This window comes from Schistocerca gregaria, chromosome 2 (assembly GCF_023897955.1).
Source record: "Schistocerca gregaria isolate iqSchGreg1 chromosome 2, iqSchGreg1.2, whole genome shotgun sequence".
Classification (NCBI taxonomy): Eukaryota; Metazoa; Arthropoda; class Insecta; order Orthoptera; family Acrididae; genus Schistocerca; species Schistocerca gregaria.
The window spans coordinates 426,588,028-426,601,961 of record NC_064921.1 but is presented as its reverse complement, the minus strand read 5'-3'; the positions used below and the strand labels follow the sequence as shown (position 1 = coordinate 426,601,961).

General features: G+C 42.2%; 1 protein-coding gene and 1 long non-coding RNA gene across 3 annotated transcripts in view; one reads left to right on the top strand and one right to left on the bottom strand.

Moving 5' to 3' along the window:
- LOC126324164 (uncharacterized) overlaps nt 1–10,622 on the top strand; it is a 28,272-nt gene extending 17,650 nt beyond the window's left edge. For both annotated transcript variants that reach the window (XM_049994940.1, XM_049994941.1), the window contains exon 3: nt 9,690–10,622. In XM_049994940.1, the coding sequence (XP_049850897.1) occupies nt 9,690–10,085 (396 nt within the window). In that variant the 3' untranslated portion in view covers nt 10,086–10,622. The remainder of the gene's footprint in view (nt 1–9,689) is intronic.
- LOC126324201 (uncharacterized) overlaps nt 1–13,934 on the bottom strand; it is a 167,734-nt gene that overhangs the window by 132,603 nt on the left and 21,197 nt on the right. The window contains exon 2 of the long non-coding RNA XR_007559841.1: nt 9,780–9,856. This is a non-coding gene — a long non-coding RNA (uncharacterized LOC126324201). The remainder of the gene's footprint in view (nt 1–9,779; nt 9,857–13,934) is intronic.

Here is a 13,934-nt window from a genome sequence, read left to right as displayed (position 1 = left end):
ATGAAGCTGGAAAGAAGATACAGAGGGATATGGAACTGAAGTCAAGATTATAAATAGGAAGAGGAAGTAGGTAAAGATCGGATGAGATATGTGGTAATGGGAGAAGAATTTGATACAGCACTGAAAGACCTAAGATGAAATAAGGTATTCGAGTAGACGACTTTCAGTCAGAACTGCTGCTATTCTTTGTAGAAGCAGCCATGACAAAACTATTCCACCTGGTGTGCACGATACACCCAAAAAACATATGTTTTTCATATTAGGTGCTTTGTGCTGCCACCCAATGCCAGGCACTCCATATCAGCGACCTCAGTAGTCATTAGACTTCGTGAGAGCATAATGGGGCTCTCTGTGGAACTCACGGACTTCGAATATGGTCAAGTGATATGGCGTCACTTGTGTCATACGTCTGTACACACCTAAACATCCCTATGTCCACTGTTCTGATGTGATAGCGAACGGACACGTACAGAAAAAAAGTGTACAGGCCGACCTCGTCTGACTGACAGACTGCCGAGTGTTGAAGAGGGTCATAAAGTGAAATAGGCACACATGTATCCAGACTGTCACACAGGAATTCCAAACTGCATCAGGATGCACTGCAAGTACTGTGACAGGGAGGTGAGAAAACTTCGATTTCATGGTCGAGCGGCTGCTCATAAGCCACACATCACGCTGGTAAGCCGCGCGGAGTGGCCTTGCGGATTGCGCGGCCCCTCCCGCCGGAGGTTCGTGTCCTCCCTCGTGGATGGGTGTGTGTGATGTCCTTAGCATAAGTTCGCTTAAGTTGGATTAAGTGGTGTGTAAGTCTAGGGACCGATGACCTTAGCAGTATGGTCCCTTAAGAATTCACACAAACACACGACGGTAAATGCCAAACGAGGCCTCGCTTGGTGTAAGGAGCGTAAACATTGGACAATTGAACAGTGGAGAAAGGTTGTGTGAAGTTACGAATCACGGTACACAACGTGGCGATCCAATGGCAGGGTGTGGGTATGGCGAATGCCAAGCGCCAACAGTAAAATTTGGAGGCTGTGATGTTATGGTGTGGTCGTGTGTTTCATGGAGGGGACTCGCACCCATTGTTGCTTTGCGTGGCATTATCACAGCACAGACCTACATTGATGTTTGAAGCACCTTCTTGCTTCCCACTGTTGAAGAGCAATTCGGGGATGGCGATTGCATCTTTCAACACGATCGAGCACCTGTTCATAATCCGCGGCTTGTGGCGGAGTGGTTACAAAACAATAACATCCCTGTAATGGACTAGCCTGCATAGAGTCCTTTCCTGAATCCTATAAAACACCTTTGGGATATTTTGGAACGCCGGCTTTGTGCCAGGCCTCATCGACCGACATCGATATCTCTCATCTGTGCGGCACTCAGTGAAGAATGAGCTACTATTCCTCAAGAAACCTTACGGCCCTGTTTGAACGTATTCCAGCGAGAGTGAAAGCTGTCAACAAATACTAAGTGTGGGCCAGTTCCATATTGAATTACAGAGATTTTCACTCTGCAGCGGAAACATTCTGGAAGCATCCCCCAGGCTGTGGCTAAGCCATGTCTATGTAAGGACCGGGCGTGAGTCGTGCTTCGATAGCTCAGATGGTAGAGCACTTGCCCGCGAAAGGCAAAGGTCCCGAGTTCGAGTCTCGGTCGGGCACACAGCTTTAATCTGCCAGGAAGTTTTATATCAGCGCACATTCCGCTGCAGAGTGAAAATCTCTTTCTAGAATCCAGACCGATGTTATAAGCGTCGAAGGGTATGAAATGGAAGCAGGAGATGAGAGGGCAGTAGATCAGGTTTGTGGCTTATCCCCAATGTCACTCATCTTGTACATTGTCAAAGTCGTGCCGCCGGCCGGAGTGGCCGAGCGGTTCTAGGCGCTACAGTCTGGAACCGCGCGACCGCTACGGTCGCAGGTTCAAATCCTGCCTCGGGCATGGATGTGTGTGATGTCCTTAGGTTAGTTAGTTTTAAGTAGTTCTAAGCTCTAGGGGACTGATGACCTTAGATGTTAAATCCCATAGTGCTCAGAGCCATTTCAACCATTTTGAACCCAGTCGTACAAAAACAAAAAAGAAAAATTTGCAAAGGGAATCAAAGTTCAGAGGGAAAATACAATAACTGTGCTGTTTGCCAGCGACGTTATAGTTCTGTCAGAGACAAGAAAGGATTTGTAACAGCGGTTGAAAGGGGGGGTTTAAGGCGAACATTAACAAAAACAAAGCAAAAGTAATGGATTGCAGTCGTATTTGATGCTCAAGAAATTAGGGTAGAAAATAAGCCACTAAAAGCAGTAGGGGTGTTTTGTTATTCGGGCTGGTACTACACATGTTGTAATGGTGACAAATCTGTGGATTGGCGATTGAATTATCTCCACTCAGACTGCTGATAGAGACAATTGTCCTTTGCAGACGAGCATTGTCCTGTTGAAGTATAGCACAACGATGCTTTCGTATGAGAGGTAACAAATGAGGACGCAGAATGTCCGTGTCATAATGGCCCCCCACACCATGACACCAGGAGCACACACCGCTTTGCTTCCCCAGAACAATGGAAGAATGAATTTTCACGCCAGGTCGCTGGCATACTCGTCGACCTCGGTCATCCAGGGTTGTGAAGAATGGTGATTAATCGCTCAACATAACACGACGCTGTTGATCAGCAGTCCACACTTCGCGACCACGCCATCTTTCCAGAGCTGGACGGTCGTGCTGGACGGTAATCCCCTAGTCAGGCAGCTTCTAGTCTACGATCATTAGTTCACCATGACACAGAATGTTGCAAGGAATCCATCATATGTTCTCGGATGGCAGGTGCAGATGCGAAAGGGTAACAATATGCTTGGTGCTCAATACGGAGACCCTTTCTTGTGGAGGTCAGACCTGGTCGAACAGAATATTAATACCGAATATGTCTCCCCTCACGTTCACACACAGTCCAACATTAGGTCACTGTGACACCTCAGATGTTCCACAAAATAATTCCACCGAACAGTCAATTGGAGACCTATAATGAAGCACTTTCCAAACCCTGGAATGTGCTGGTAACGCTGTCTCGCAGTAGTACACAACATCTTATTTTATTTATTTATTATTTATTTATTTATGCATTTATTTTACCTGGCAAGATTAGGGCCTTCAGGCCCTCTCTTACACCTAACCAGGCATACTCAGATTGAACGAGTTACAGTTTCTAAATAACATTAAGGACATTTAACGTATTATGCAGTATTGATGTTAAACAAAAAAATTGAGATTATAACAGTAGTACAATGATAATTGTAACAATAAAAATAATTATAACAATCACGAATGATAATGATAATAATAATAATAATAATAATAATAATGATAGTGACTATGTATATGAAAGTAAACATACTTTGCTTTTGTGAATGTCAGTCCCATTGTTAGTTGGGAATTTTCTCGTTATATTCTTGCAGCTTGTGAGTTATTCTCATCGAGCAGAGACATAAGACGATAGAATGGGGTGAAAGAGATATGTAAGAGGTAGATAGGTTAGAGGAAGAGAAAAAGATTGGTAAAATTCGAAGCTGTGATGGAGAGGAGAAAGAATGAGATGGGAGGGGCACAACAATGGTGGCTATACCGTCCCTAATATGTAAGTTTTGAGTCCCCTCTTGAATGTTGATTAGTTCTGGATAAGACGCAGATCACAGGGGAGTGCGTTCCATAGTCGTATGGCTGAGATGGAGAATGACACGGAGAAAGATTTTGTGTTATGTAAAGGTACAGCCAAGATGACAGACGTATCCGATCTGGTATTGCGATTGTGGAATGATGATAGGTGTTTAATGTGAGAAGATAAGAATTGGGGGCACCAGTGGCTAAGAAATCGATGAAGTAAGCACATCGTGTGGAGATCGCGTGCCTTATGTGGGCGTATCCAACCTAGCTGGGAGTATGAAGGACTGATATGATCATACAACCGAATATTGCACACGTATCTAACGCAAGCATTCATCACTAGCTCGTGTCCTTCTGTGATCACACAATAACACACACCATTATGATTGTTATAGAGGGTGTTAAAAGCATGAACGGCACAAAAGGACACATTCCAAATAAGCAGACAGAGAAATTATGTTATATCAAAATTGGCTAGGAACAAACAAGAACTAGGCTTTGGAATCTTGGTGACGTCTGGTTACGTTCTGAATCGCCAGTGTTTTGTTTTAATTGTCACTGTTGCCATGCGACGTACGTCATCGGTTGTTTAAGGTAACGTCACCATTCCAGTTATCAGTACGGCTGTTGCAAGCACACGAGTTACTACGTAGAGTTAATCACAGACTTGCAATTTGCACAAATGCACAGATGGTAGATTCTGACTTGGTGTGTGGATTAGTTCACGGCGATGGAGCTCGCGCTCAGCGTTTGCACCGGGAAAGATTTCCAGGATGAAGACGCCGGGCAGGAAAATGTTTGAAGGCACTGATAATGGACATAGGAAGCATGAGGCATTTAAGCCTGATACTCGTGACCAGCGGGAGGCGGCAATTCTTCTTGCAGTTGACGACGACCCTAGTGTCAGTACAAAATTAATAGGAATAGCCGGACCCATGGTCTGGCCTCCACGTTCTCCGGACCTAAGGCCACTGGACTTTTAACTGTGAAGCCGCTTGAAAGCAGATGTGTATGAAGCACAGTAGTTCAGAGTCTCCGTACCCGTGTTGTGGAAGGCTGCGAAACTACACGCGCTTCTCCAGGGATACATCAGTGCATCCGAGATCCACTAGGACGGCGTTTTGGGATGTATGTATCAAAGCCCGTAGATGACATACTGAACACCTTCATTGGTATCTTGGTACGTTTTGTTCGTGGTTGTTTCCGATTATTAATTAGTTATAGAAGCTGAGTTATAACAAAGAAACAAAGCTTATCCAGACCAATGTCCATATAACATAACTGATTCGTCAACGTATGAGGAATGTGTCCTGACATTTGTGCCGACATTTTTGTTACATCCTGTATACCGTACCAGAACTGGTAAGAATACTGAACACGAAGGACCCTAACGCACTCTTGTGGCTGTTCTACCTGTTAGCTACACAGACATGTTTCTTGGTGCTTCAGTCTTATTTTGTCAGGCAGCGAGTTTTCTTCTATAAAAGATTGAACAGTAGGGTCGAAAGGCTACATCCTTCTCTTACACCCTTTTTAAACTGACCACTTTGTTCTTAGTCTTTTAGTCTTAGTGCTCCCTCTTTGTTCTTGTCTTCCTTGCCTTTCTCTTTCTCTGACTCATCAATCTTCTGACTGGTTTGATGCTCCCCGCTGTGAAACCCTTCCGCATTTCAACGTTTTCAAGTCAGAGTAGCAGTTGTAACCTACGTCCTCCACTATTTGCTGAACGTATTCCAATCTCTGTCCTCTGCAAGTTTTACCTTCTATAGCTACCGCTAGTAACATCTAAGTTATTCCCTGATGTATTAATAGATGTCCTGTCCTCTTGTCCCTTCTTCTTATCACTATTACCCATATGTTGTTTCCCTCGCCGATTCTGCGAAGAACCCCGTTATTCCATACCTTCTCAGTACATCTAATTTTGAGCATTCTTCCATGGCACCACATCTCAAAGGCTTCGATTCTCTTCTGTTCTGGTGTTTTCATTGTCCATGTCTCACTACCACTGAATAATGTGGTCCAAATGTACATTCTCAGAAAGTTCTTTCTAAAATTAAGACCTATGTTTGATCCTAGAAGGCTTGTCTTCGCCACGAAAGACTATTTTGCCAATTTAAATATCTTCAACATTTCGCGGCCCTGTCAGCAACTGTGTGGATATTAATTTTAATTTTAATAGTTAACAGCCTCAGAATCCTAGGTTTCAGTCGGGATAACCCAATCTTCTTCTGAAGAAGGTTGGGTTATCCCGACTGAAACCCAGGTAAATTTTAGGCAAACAGTGCAACTGAGGCTGTTAATTATTAAAATTAATATTAATATTTTGCCAATGCTTGCTCTGTCCGTATTGGGTAATTTTTCTGCCTAGGTAGTAGAACTCCTTTACTTCATCTACTTCGTGATCACCAGTCATGATGTTAAGTTTCTCTCTTTTACCGTTTCTCCCACTTCTTATTACTTTCGTCTTTCTTTGGTTTACTCTCAAACCACATTCTGTAGTCATTAGACTGTTCATCCATTCCATGTTGTAATTCTTCACTTTCACTGAGGATAACAATGTCATCAGCGAATCTTATCACTGATGTCCTTTCACCCTGAAGCCTTAACCGTTTCTTGTTCCTTCCTTTTGTTTCCGTCGTTCTGTGTTCGATGTATAGCCTGAAAAAGTATGGCGAAAGTATACCCCTGGCTCACATTTGTTTTAATCCAAGCACTTTGTTCGTCTTCCAGTCTTATTGTTACTTCTTGGGTCTTGCATATTACCCGTCTTTCCCTATAGCTTACACCTAATTTTGTCAAGATTTGGAACATCTTGCATCGTTTTACAATGTCGAACGCATTTTTCTGCATTCTTGTATCCAGTTTCACTCACAATGTTAGAACTGCCTCTCTGTTGCCGTCATCATTCCTAAAGCCAAACGTATCATTCAAGTGATTTTCTTTTCGATTCCTTTGTGTATTATTTTGGTCAGCAGCTTGTGTACATTAACTGTGGAGATAATTATAGGATAACTCTCGCACTTGTTGGCTTTTGCTCTCTTCGGAATTATATGGATAATGTAACTTCCGAAATTTTTCCAGCGTATTTCCTCTTATAACAATTTTCGGGTGTGCAGCCTGATATCATTGACATTCTACGACAATATTTAAGCACAGAGACGTCCGGCCATCTTCAGATGAGTAGACAACTACAGAAGAGGCCAGGCGCATTCATTACACTTGTGCCAAATATCGCGCTTGCAAAATGTGCTGGCGTCTTTCGGCGCATGTTTCACGTGATGACATTTGCTGTCGTCAGTGTTGGAAATTAGAGATGATCTAATCCCTGAGTGTCGAATAACCCTGTAGAATCCTCCGTGATTGGAAAATTTTAATTGTAGGATTCTAATTTTTATCTAGTAAAAAGCCGTTATCGCGATGTATAAGATAATCGGCAAGACGTATTTCCACCGATTCTTTGATTACTGAATCCCAAAAGCTGGAGACTGATGCTAAAATATTGTTCTGTAGTATCCCAAAGAGTTTCCCATGGAAATAGAGTGTTCTGTTACTGTTGATTTTAACCGTTGACAAAGACAAGGGTGTCTTGCAGTTTGAATACATGGGCTTTTAAGGTGATAGTGCCGAAATTCGCTATGGTCTGCTGTTGTTGTCTTCTTCTGATAATATACAACCAGTTCCATTCATCCTACATACCAACGTAAACAGTCATTCTATTGCCAGTTCCCCCAATGATGGAATGTTTTCTATCCCTATTGGTTTATTTGATCTTAAGTGTTCCACCCCTCCTTCAGACTCTGATTCTAATACTGCATCCCCTACCTCTTCCCTGTCGATTCCTGTTTCTTCCTCTCTTACGTCATTAAACAAGTCTTACCCGTCACAGAAGCCTTCAATTTACTCTTTCCACCTATGAGCTATATCCTTTGCATTTAACAGTGGCATCTTCATTGCACTCTTAATGTTATCACCTTTGCTTTTTACTTCACCCATGGCTGTTTTAACTTTTTTATACACTGAGTAACTCCATCCGGCAATCATTTATTTTTCAGTTTCTTCACATTTTTCTTGTAGGCATTTCACCTTGACTTTCTTACACTTCCTATTTATTTCAGTCCTAAGTGACTTGTATTTCTGTATTCCTGAATTTTCTTGAGCATTTCTGTATTTTATTCTTTCGTAGATGAGCTGAATTGATTCTTTCGTTATCCGTTGATTTATCTTCCGTTAACAGTGTTGGTTATCTAGAGCTTTTCTTGTCCAGCATTGTTCCAGTTTCCTGAAACTTCTTATTTTAGCGGAAACATATTGTGATATTCTCTTCGAGAAAAATCAGTAAGACTAGAGACCCTTCATGAAATTCACACTAAAAGCTATATTTTGTGATATTACTTGTTGATTTCAGTGACATGCTGATGGGCGTCCTTCGAGTACAAGAAACGGTCCTATTGCAATGTCTGTGGGGGTCATAATCCCTGACTATTTTCGCTGCCATGGCACTCTGTGTTCTGCTACACTAGAATATGTTTACGTCCCGTCTTAATTACACGTTGCTTTTCTTATTAGCACATACATCAAAAAAAGTTTTGCATCACCTCGGTTCCGGGAGTTCCAGAACCTGTACAGAAAATTGGAATAGAGATCAACATAAACATTACTTCCACCCTTTTTACTACTTATTTAACCACACATTGCATGTTGTACGAAAGAAGTCTTTGCCGATTAGGGAAAACAGACAAATCGGCTGTAGCAGAACACGCTTTTCGGTCAGGAAATCATCATGTGAAGTTTTCCGAAACAAAAATTTTATCTACGACGACGAACTATTACCCACGGCTTTGTAGAGAAGCAATTGAAATATATAAACATAGGGATAATTTTAATCGGAAAGAAGAGACTATGAAACTTAGTGATATTTGGACAGAAGAACTACAGAATTGCTAGATAGTTTTATCTGTGACGAGATTACGATCGATAGTTAAGTCTTATCTTTGACAAAGATTATCTCAGCATATCACGTGTAACTATGGCCACGCCCACTTTCTACGATATATAAGTCGCTCTCAGACGTCCGACCCGTCAGTGGGCAAGACTCGCCGGAGGAGAAACACCCCTCCGAAGATGTCCAGCGCAGCTCTGGACGAAACGTTAGGAGCTGAAGAGTTTCATGGACCATGACCTTACATCCCGGAAGGTTTACCAGAAGATACGTCATCTGGTCGTGAAAGACTTCACACTATATGAGCAGAGTTGCACATTGCTGCCTTCGTTCGTTCCGCACTTCAGATCGACCTGTTTCCCAGCTTTACTGTTGTTGAGGCGTTGAGCGTGATTAAGTTGTGAGGATTGTGGCACTTACCCAGCGTTCAGAGTCGGGATTAGTTATTTTTCCCGCTACATCTGTGGGTGTCGAATTTTGAGCCGCTGTTTCAATATATTATTTGAATTTCGTCTTGCGATTTATCGATAGTTATTTAATTATGTTGTTATGCACTCCGTCGGTAACACCACCGTACGTGAATGACGTCATACAGGTTTTTTGTATCTTTGTACGATACCAAATTCTATATCGGCAGGAAATTGCTCTTACTACTAAGAGCGTTCTCAGGGTTTCTGCCAGGGGAAGGGGATGCAAGTCATGTTGGTTTTGAGGTGAATGATGGAAAAGTTTTGAAATTTTTATGTCAAGCGGCTCTGGGTACATTTTTTGCTAGTCGGTACCAGAGACATGTTCAGGCGTTCTTTGTCCTGAATTGATACGCATGTCTGTTTCTCAACTTCACACTCCACTTCAGCTACTTCCATTTACACCTGTTTACCTATAGACGGGCTACACGCTGTTCAGTGGCCTTTCAGGACCCTTCATTTTAAACCAGCTCTGGACGTTTGTGATTAATAACTGACCATAGACGAACCTGAAACGTAGTTATAAAAGAAACAGGAAAATAACAAGAAAGATTAGGCCTCCTTTACATCTGAGAATACCTCAATCTCTAGGAGTTTCCCTAATAACTGACTGTTTGGTGGAATTACAGTGTTCATCAGTAACAACCCCGGCCTCGGACCTGCTGTACTTCCTGTACGCCAACGCCAGCGAAGACGTCCACCGGCACCACATGGAGGACCTGCTGCGCGGGTACCACAGCACGCTGGTGGGCCTGCTGCGGCGAATGGGACTGGAACAGCAGGCAGAGGCCTTCACCTTCGAGGAGCTGAAGAAGGACATGGACTACTGCTTAGTCATCGGTGTTTACTTCAGCGTCATGAGTGGATTTAGCCTTACCTCCGAGGAACACGGCGCAGAGTATGCAAAAGCGGTCAATGATCCAAAGACGTTTGGCAAAGTTGTCGTTAAGGCATTCAAGAATCCGTATTCATTGTCCTACATTAAATATCTGTCTCCAATTTTCGTTAGCAAAGGAATTTTATAATATTATGTATTCCTTCCGGTATATTTTGGAAAAAGCCCTAGGTGCCATTTATTTTTTTGCCTAAAAGGTATAAAGTTGTATTGTAAGGACTAATTGTGGAATCGTTGACTTTACAAGAGGCAAAGATTTAAATTCATCAGCCATTAAAAGATAATCACAGGCATATCTGAATGTAGTTGAAATACCATTCTGTTACTAAATTGCACAAAGACGTTTGAGTGTTGTCTCTTCTCTTGGTGTATTTTTGTGAGAGAATCTTACTTGTAGCTCCATTTGATTGTGTCCCAGAGTTGGAAGAACAAAAATTGGACCAAGTAAACATCATCACTGATTATTGATAAGAGTGATCCTTGCTATTTACAGTAAAATTAAAATTATTCCATGATTACTAACATAATTAAAGTGTAATAGTAACATAATTGAAGTGTAATGTAGTTATAGATATAGTAATAATACATGTTCTTTTTGTTCACAAGTAATTCGACTTCACATTTCAGCGGATTCCCAATGGAACTGAGCCTGTCAACCAAAAAATTACCTGCCTACTTGGCGTGTAGCAATTCTGCTGCCAAACCGTCACAGTGTGGTGAGGGGTGGTACGATACACTGATTTCGTGGTCTCCGTTAGTCAGCAACTATCTTACAACAGAAACTGAAGAAGCCATCAACAAAGTTTTTCTTGAGGATATCCTTACGGTTTTTGTAGACCATCCAAGCAGTAAAGGAAACAAAAGAAAAATTCGGAGTAGGTATTAAAGTTCATGGAGAAGAAATAAAAACGTTGAGGTTCGCCGATGACATTGTAATTTTGTCAGAGACAGCAAAGGACTTGGAAGAGCTGTTGAATGGAATGGACAGTGTCTGGAAAATAGGATATAAGATGAACATCAACAAAAGCAAAACGAGTATAATGGAATGTAGTCGAATTAAGTCGGGTGATGCTGAGGGAATTAAATTAGGAAATGAGACACTTAAAGTAGTAAAGGAGTTTTGCTATTTGGGGAGCAAAATAACTGATGATGGTCGAAGTAGAGAGGATGTAAAATGTAGACTGACAATGGCAAGGAAAGCATTCTGAAGAAGAGAAATTTGTTAACATCGGGTATATATTTAAGTGTGAGAAAGTCGTTTCTGAAAGTATTTGTATGGAGTGTAGCCATGTATGGAAGTGAAACATTGACAATAAATAGTTTGGACAAGAAGAGAATAGAAGCTTTCGAAATGTGGTGCTACAGAAGAATGCTGAAGATTAGATGGGTAGATCACATAACTAATGAGGAGGTATTAAATAGAATTGGGGAGAAGAGGAGTTTGTGGCACAACATGACAAGAAGAAGGGACCGGTTGGTAGGACATGTTCTGAGGCATCAAGGGATCACAAATTTAGCATTGGAGGGCAGCGTGGAGGGTAAAAGTCGTAGAGGGAGCCCAAGAGATGAATACACTAAGCAGATTCAGAAGGATGTACGTTGCAGTAAGTACTGGGAGATGAAGAAGCTTGCACGGGATAGAGTAGCATGGGACTAATGACCACAGCAGTTGAGTCCCATAGTGCTCAGAGCCAAGAGTAGCATGGAGAGGTGCATCAAACCAGTCTCAGGACTGAAGACCACAACAACAACAAAAGACATAAATAATTCGTATCCTTACGACACACCACAAGTAGTAGGCATTGACACACTATATCTTCAATGCTTGAATGTCATTTGATATACAGTTTGGGCATTCGTACACTAATCGTAATTTTCTAATTATACAGCCAACTCGGTCACACGATAAGAGCTCGAAGCTCGTTTACGAAAATCTAGTGGAAGCTGCTAAAGAGCTGCTGGTTGCAGCCGTTGAATAAGTTAGGCAATAATATTCGTTGTTGGAAAGTATGTTATAGTCCATCGTTCTTTGTCACGACCATGCAGGTCGACATTTTGAACAGCTGCTTTTTACAAACACCTCCGCAGGGCAATACGACAGAAAATTCAGCATGTCTCCAAAAATATTGCAGTCTCATCGTGTGAATGTCGCCTTGAATGTGGCACTGATCTTAAACGTTTTTAGCCAGTTTGGTTACTTGCTCCTCTGGCCTTGTCATTACAGATGTCTGAATGTACACAACAACTGATTCGTTTGTTTTTGTTGATAATTTTAACTTAACACAGCCACAGAGAGAATAAGTCACTTACCCTCACATAAAATTACTCCGTAACCAGACAATGGACATCGTATGTTTCTGATCTCACTGCACAGTAACAGCACCTGCCAGATACACCCGAAAATTTGTCTGTGGAATTGATACTAACCTTGTACATCTAAAAGAGACAATGAATGTGTTCCCGAAAACGGTTGTTTTATCCATCAAGATGAATTAAACCAACATGGGTTGAGTTATAATTAATCTCTAGAATATAACGACAGAAGGATGTATACGTGGACTGCACCTGGGTTCACTCAATGGCTTCAGATAGATTCTATAATGTTAACACAAAAAACTAAACTAAACTCCCCCCGAACAGACCAAACGGTACCGACCGGCCGCCATGTCATCGTCAGCTCGCAGGCATCACTGGATGTGGATATGGAGGGGTATGTGGTCAGCACACCGCTCTCACGACCGTATGTCAGTTTACGGGACCAGAGCCGCTACTTCTCAATCAAGTAGCTCCTCAGTTTGCCTCACAAGGACTGAGTGCACCCCGCTTGCCAAAAGGGCAGGACACACCGGATGGTCACCCATCCAAGTACAAGCCCAGTCCGACAGCGCTAACCTCGGTGATCTGACGGGAACCGGAGTTACCACTGCGGCAAGGCCGTTGGCATAATGTAAACACAGGATTTCCGAAACCAGATCTTCAACTGTAATACATATCCGGAGGCTGCTGTAGCCTCTGACAGTATTTTATTCGTTATGAACGGCAGATTTAAACTCGAGAAATGTCAGAAAGCTAAAAAATTAAGGAGATGAGAGCCGGATAAATTGAAAGAACTACAAGTTTTTCAGATTACAGAAACAGTATCAGGCAACATTTTACTGAGAAAGGGGAACGAATTGTATAGAGGACGAATGGATAGGCTTTGAGAGATGAGCTAGTGTATGCACCGGAGGATCTAACAGGTAAAAGCAGACGGATTGCAAGAAATCGTTGGGTAACACACATGTTGAATATACATGACGAAAGGAGAAAATATAAAAATGCAATAAAGGAAGGCATCAGAAAGGGAATGTAGACGGTTAAAATATGAAGTTGACAGAAAATGTAAAATGTCTAAACAGAAACTGTAACAACACAAATGCTCCGCTGTGGAAGTATCATTGACTAGGAGATATTTAGATGCCATCCGTAGGAAATTTAAAGGGATCCTTTGAGAAAAGAGAAACAATGATAAGAGGAATATATACTGGTGTGTCATCGTCATGAGTCAGCGATATGCACATATACAGATAGTGGTGGTATCGCGTATAAAACGGTAGGGTATGGCGGACCTACCGTTGCTATTTGATTCGTGTAAAAAGTTCTTGTATGTGATTTTGACCGAACTACATGAGTCAGTAGACACTCAACGCGGAATGATAGTTTAACTAGAAGCATCGGGTATTCCTTTTCGGAAATCGTTAGGTAGTTTAATATTTAGAGATCCACAGTGTCAAGAGTTCGCCGAGAGCACCACACATTTCGGGCAATACCTGTCACCACGGACAACGCACTTGTCGACGACGTTGACCTAGCGAGCGAGAGCAGTGGCGTTTGCGCAGTGTTGTCAGTGCTAAAGGCCAAGCAAGACGGGTTGAAATAACCACAAAAGTCAGTGTGGGTCGTACGAAAACGTATGCGCTAGAACGGTTCATCGAAACTT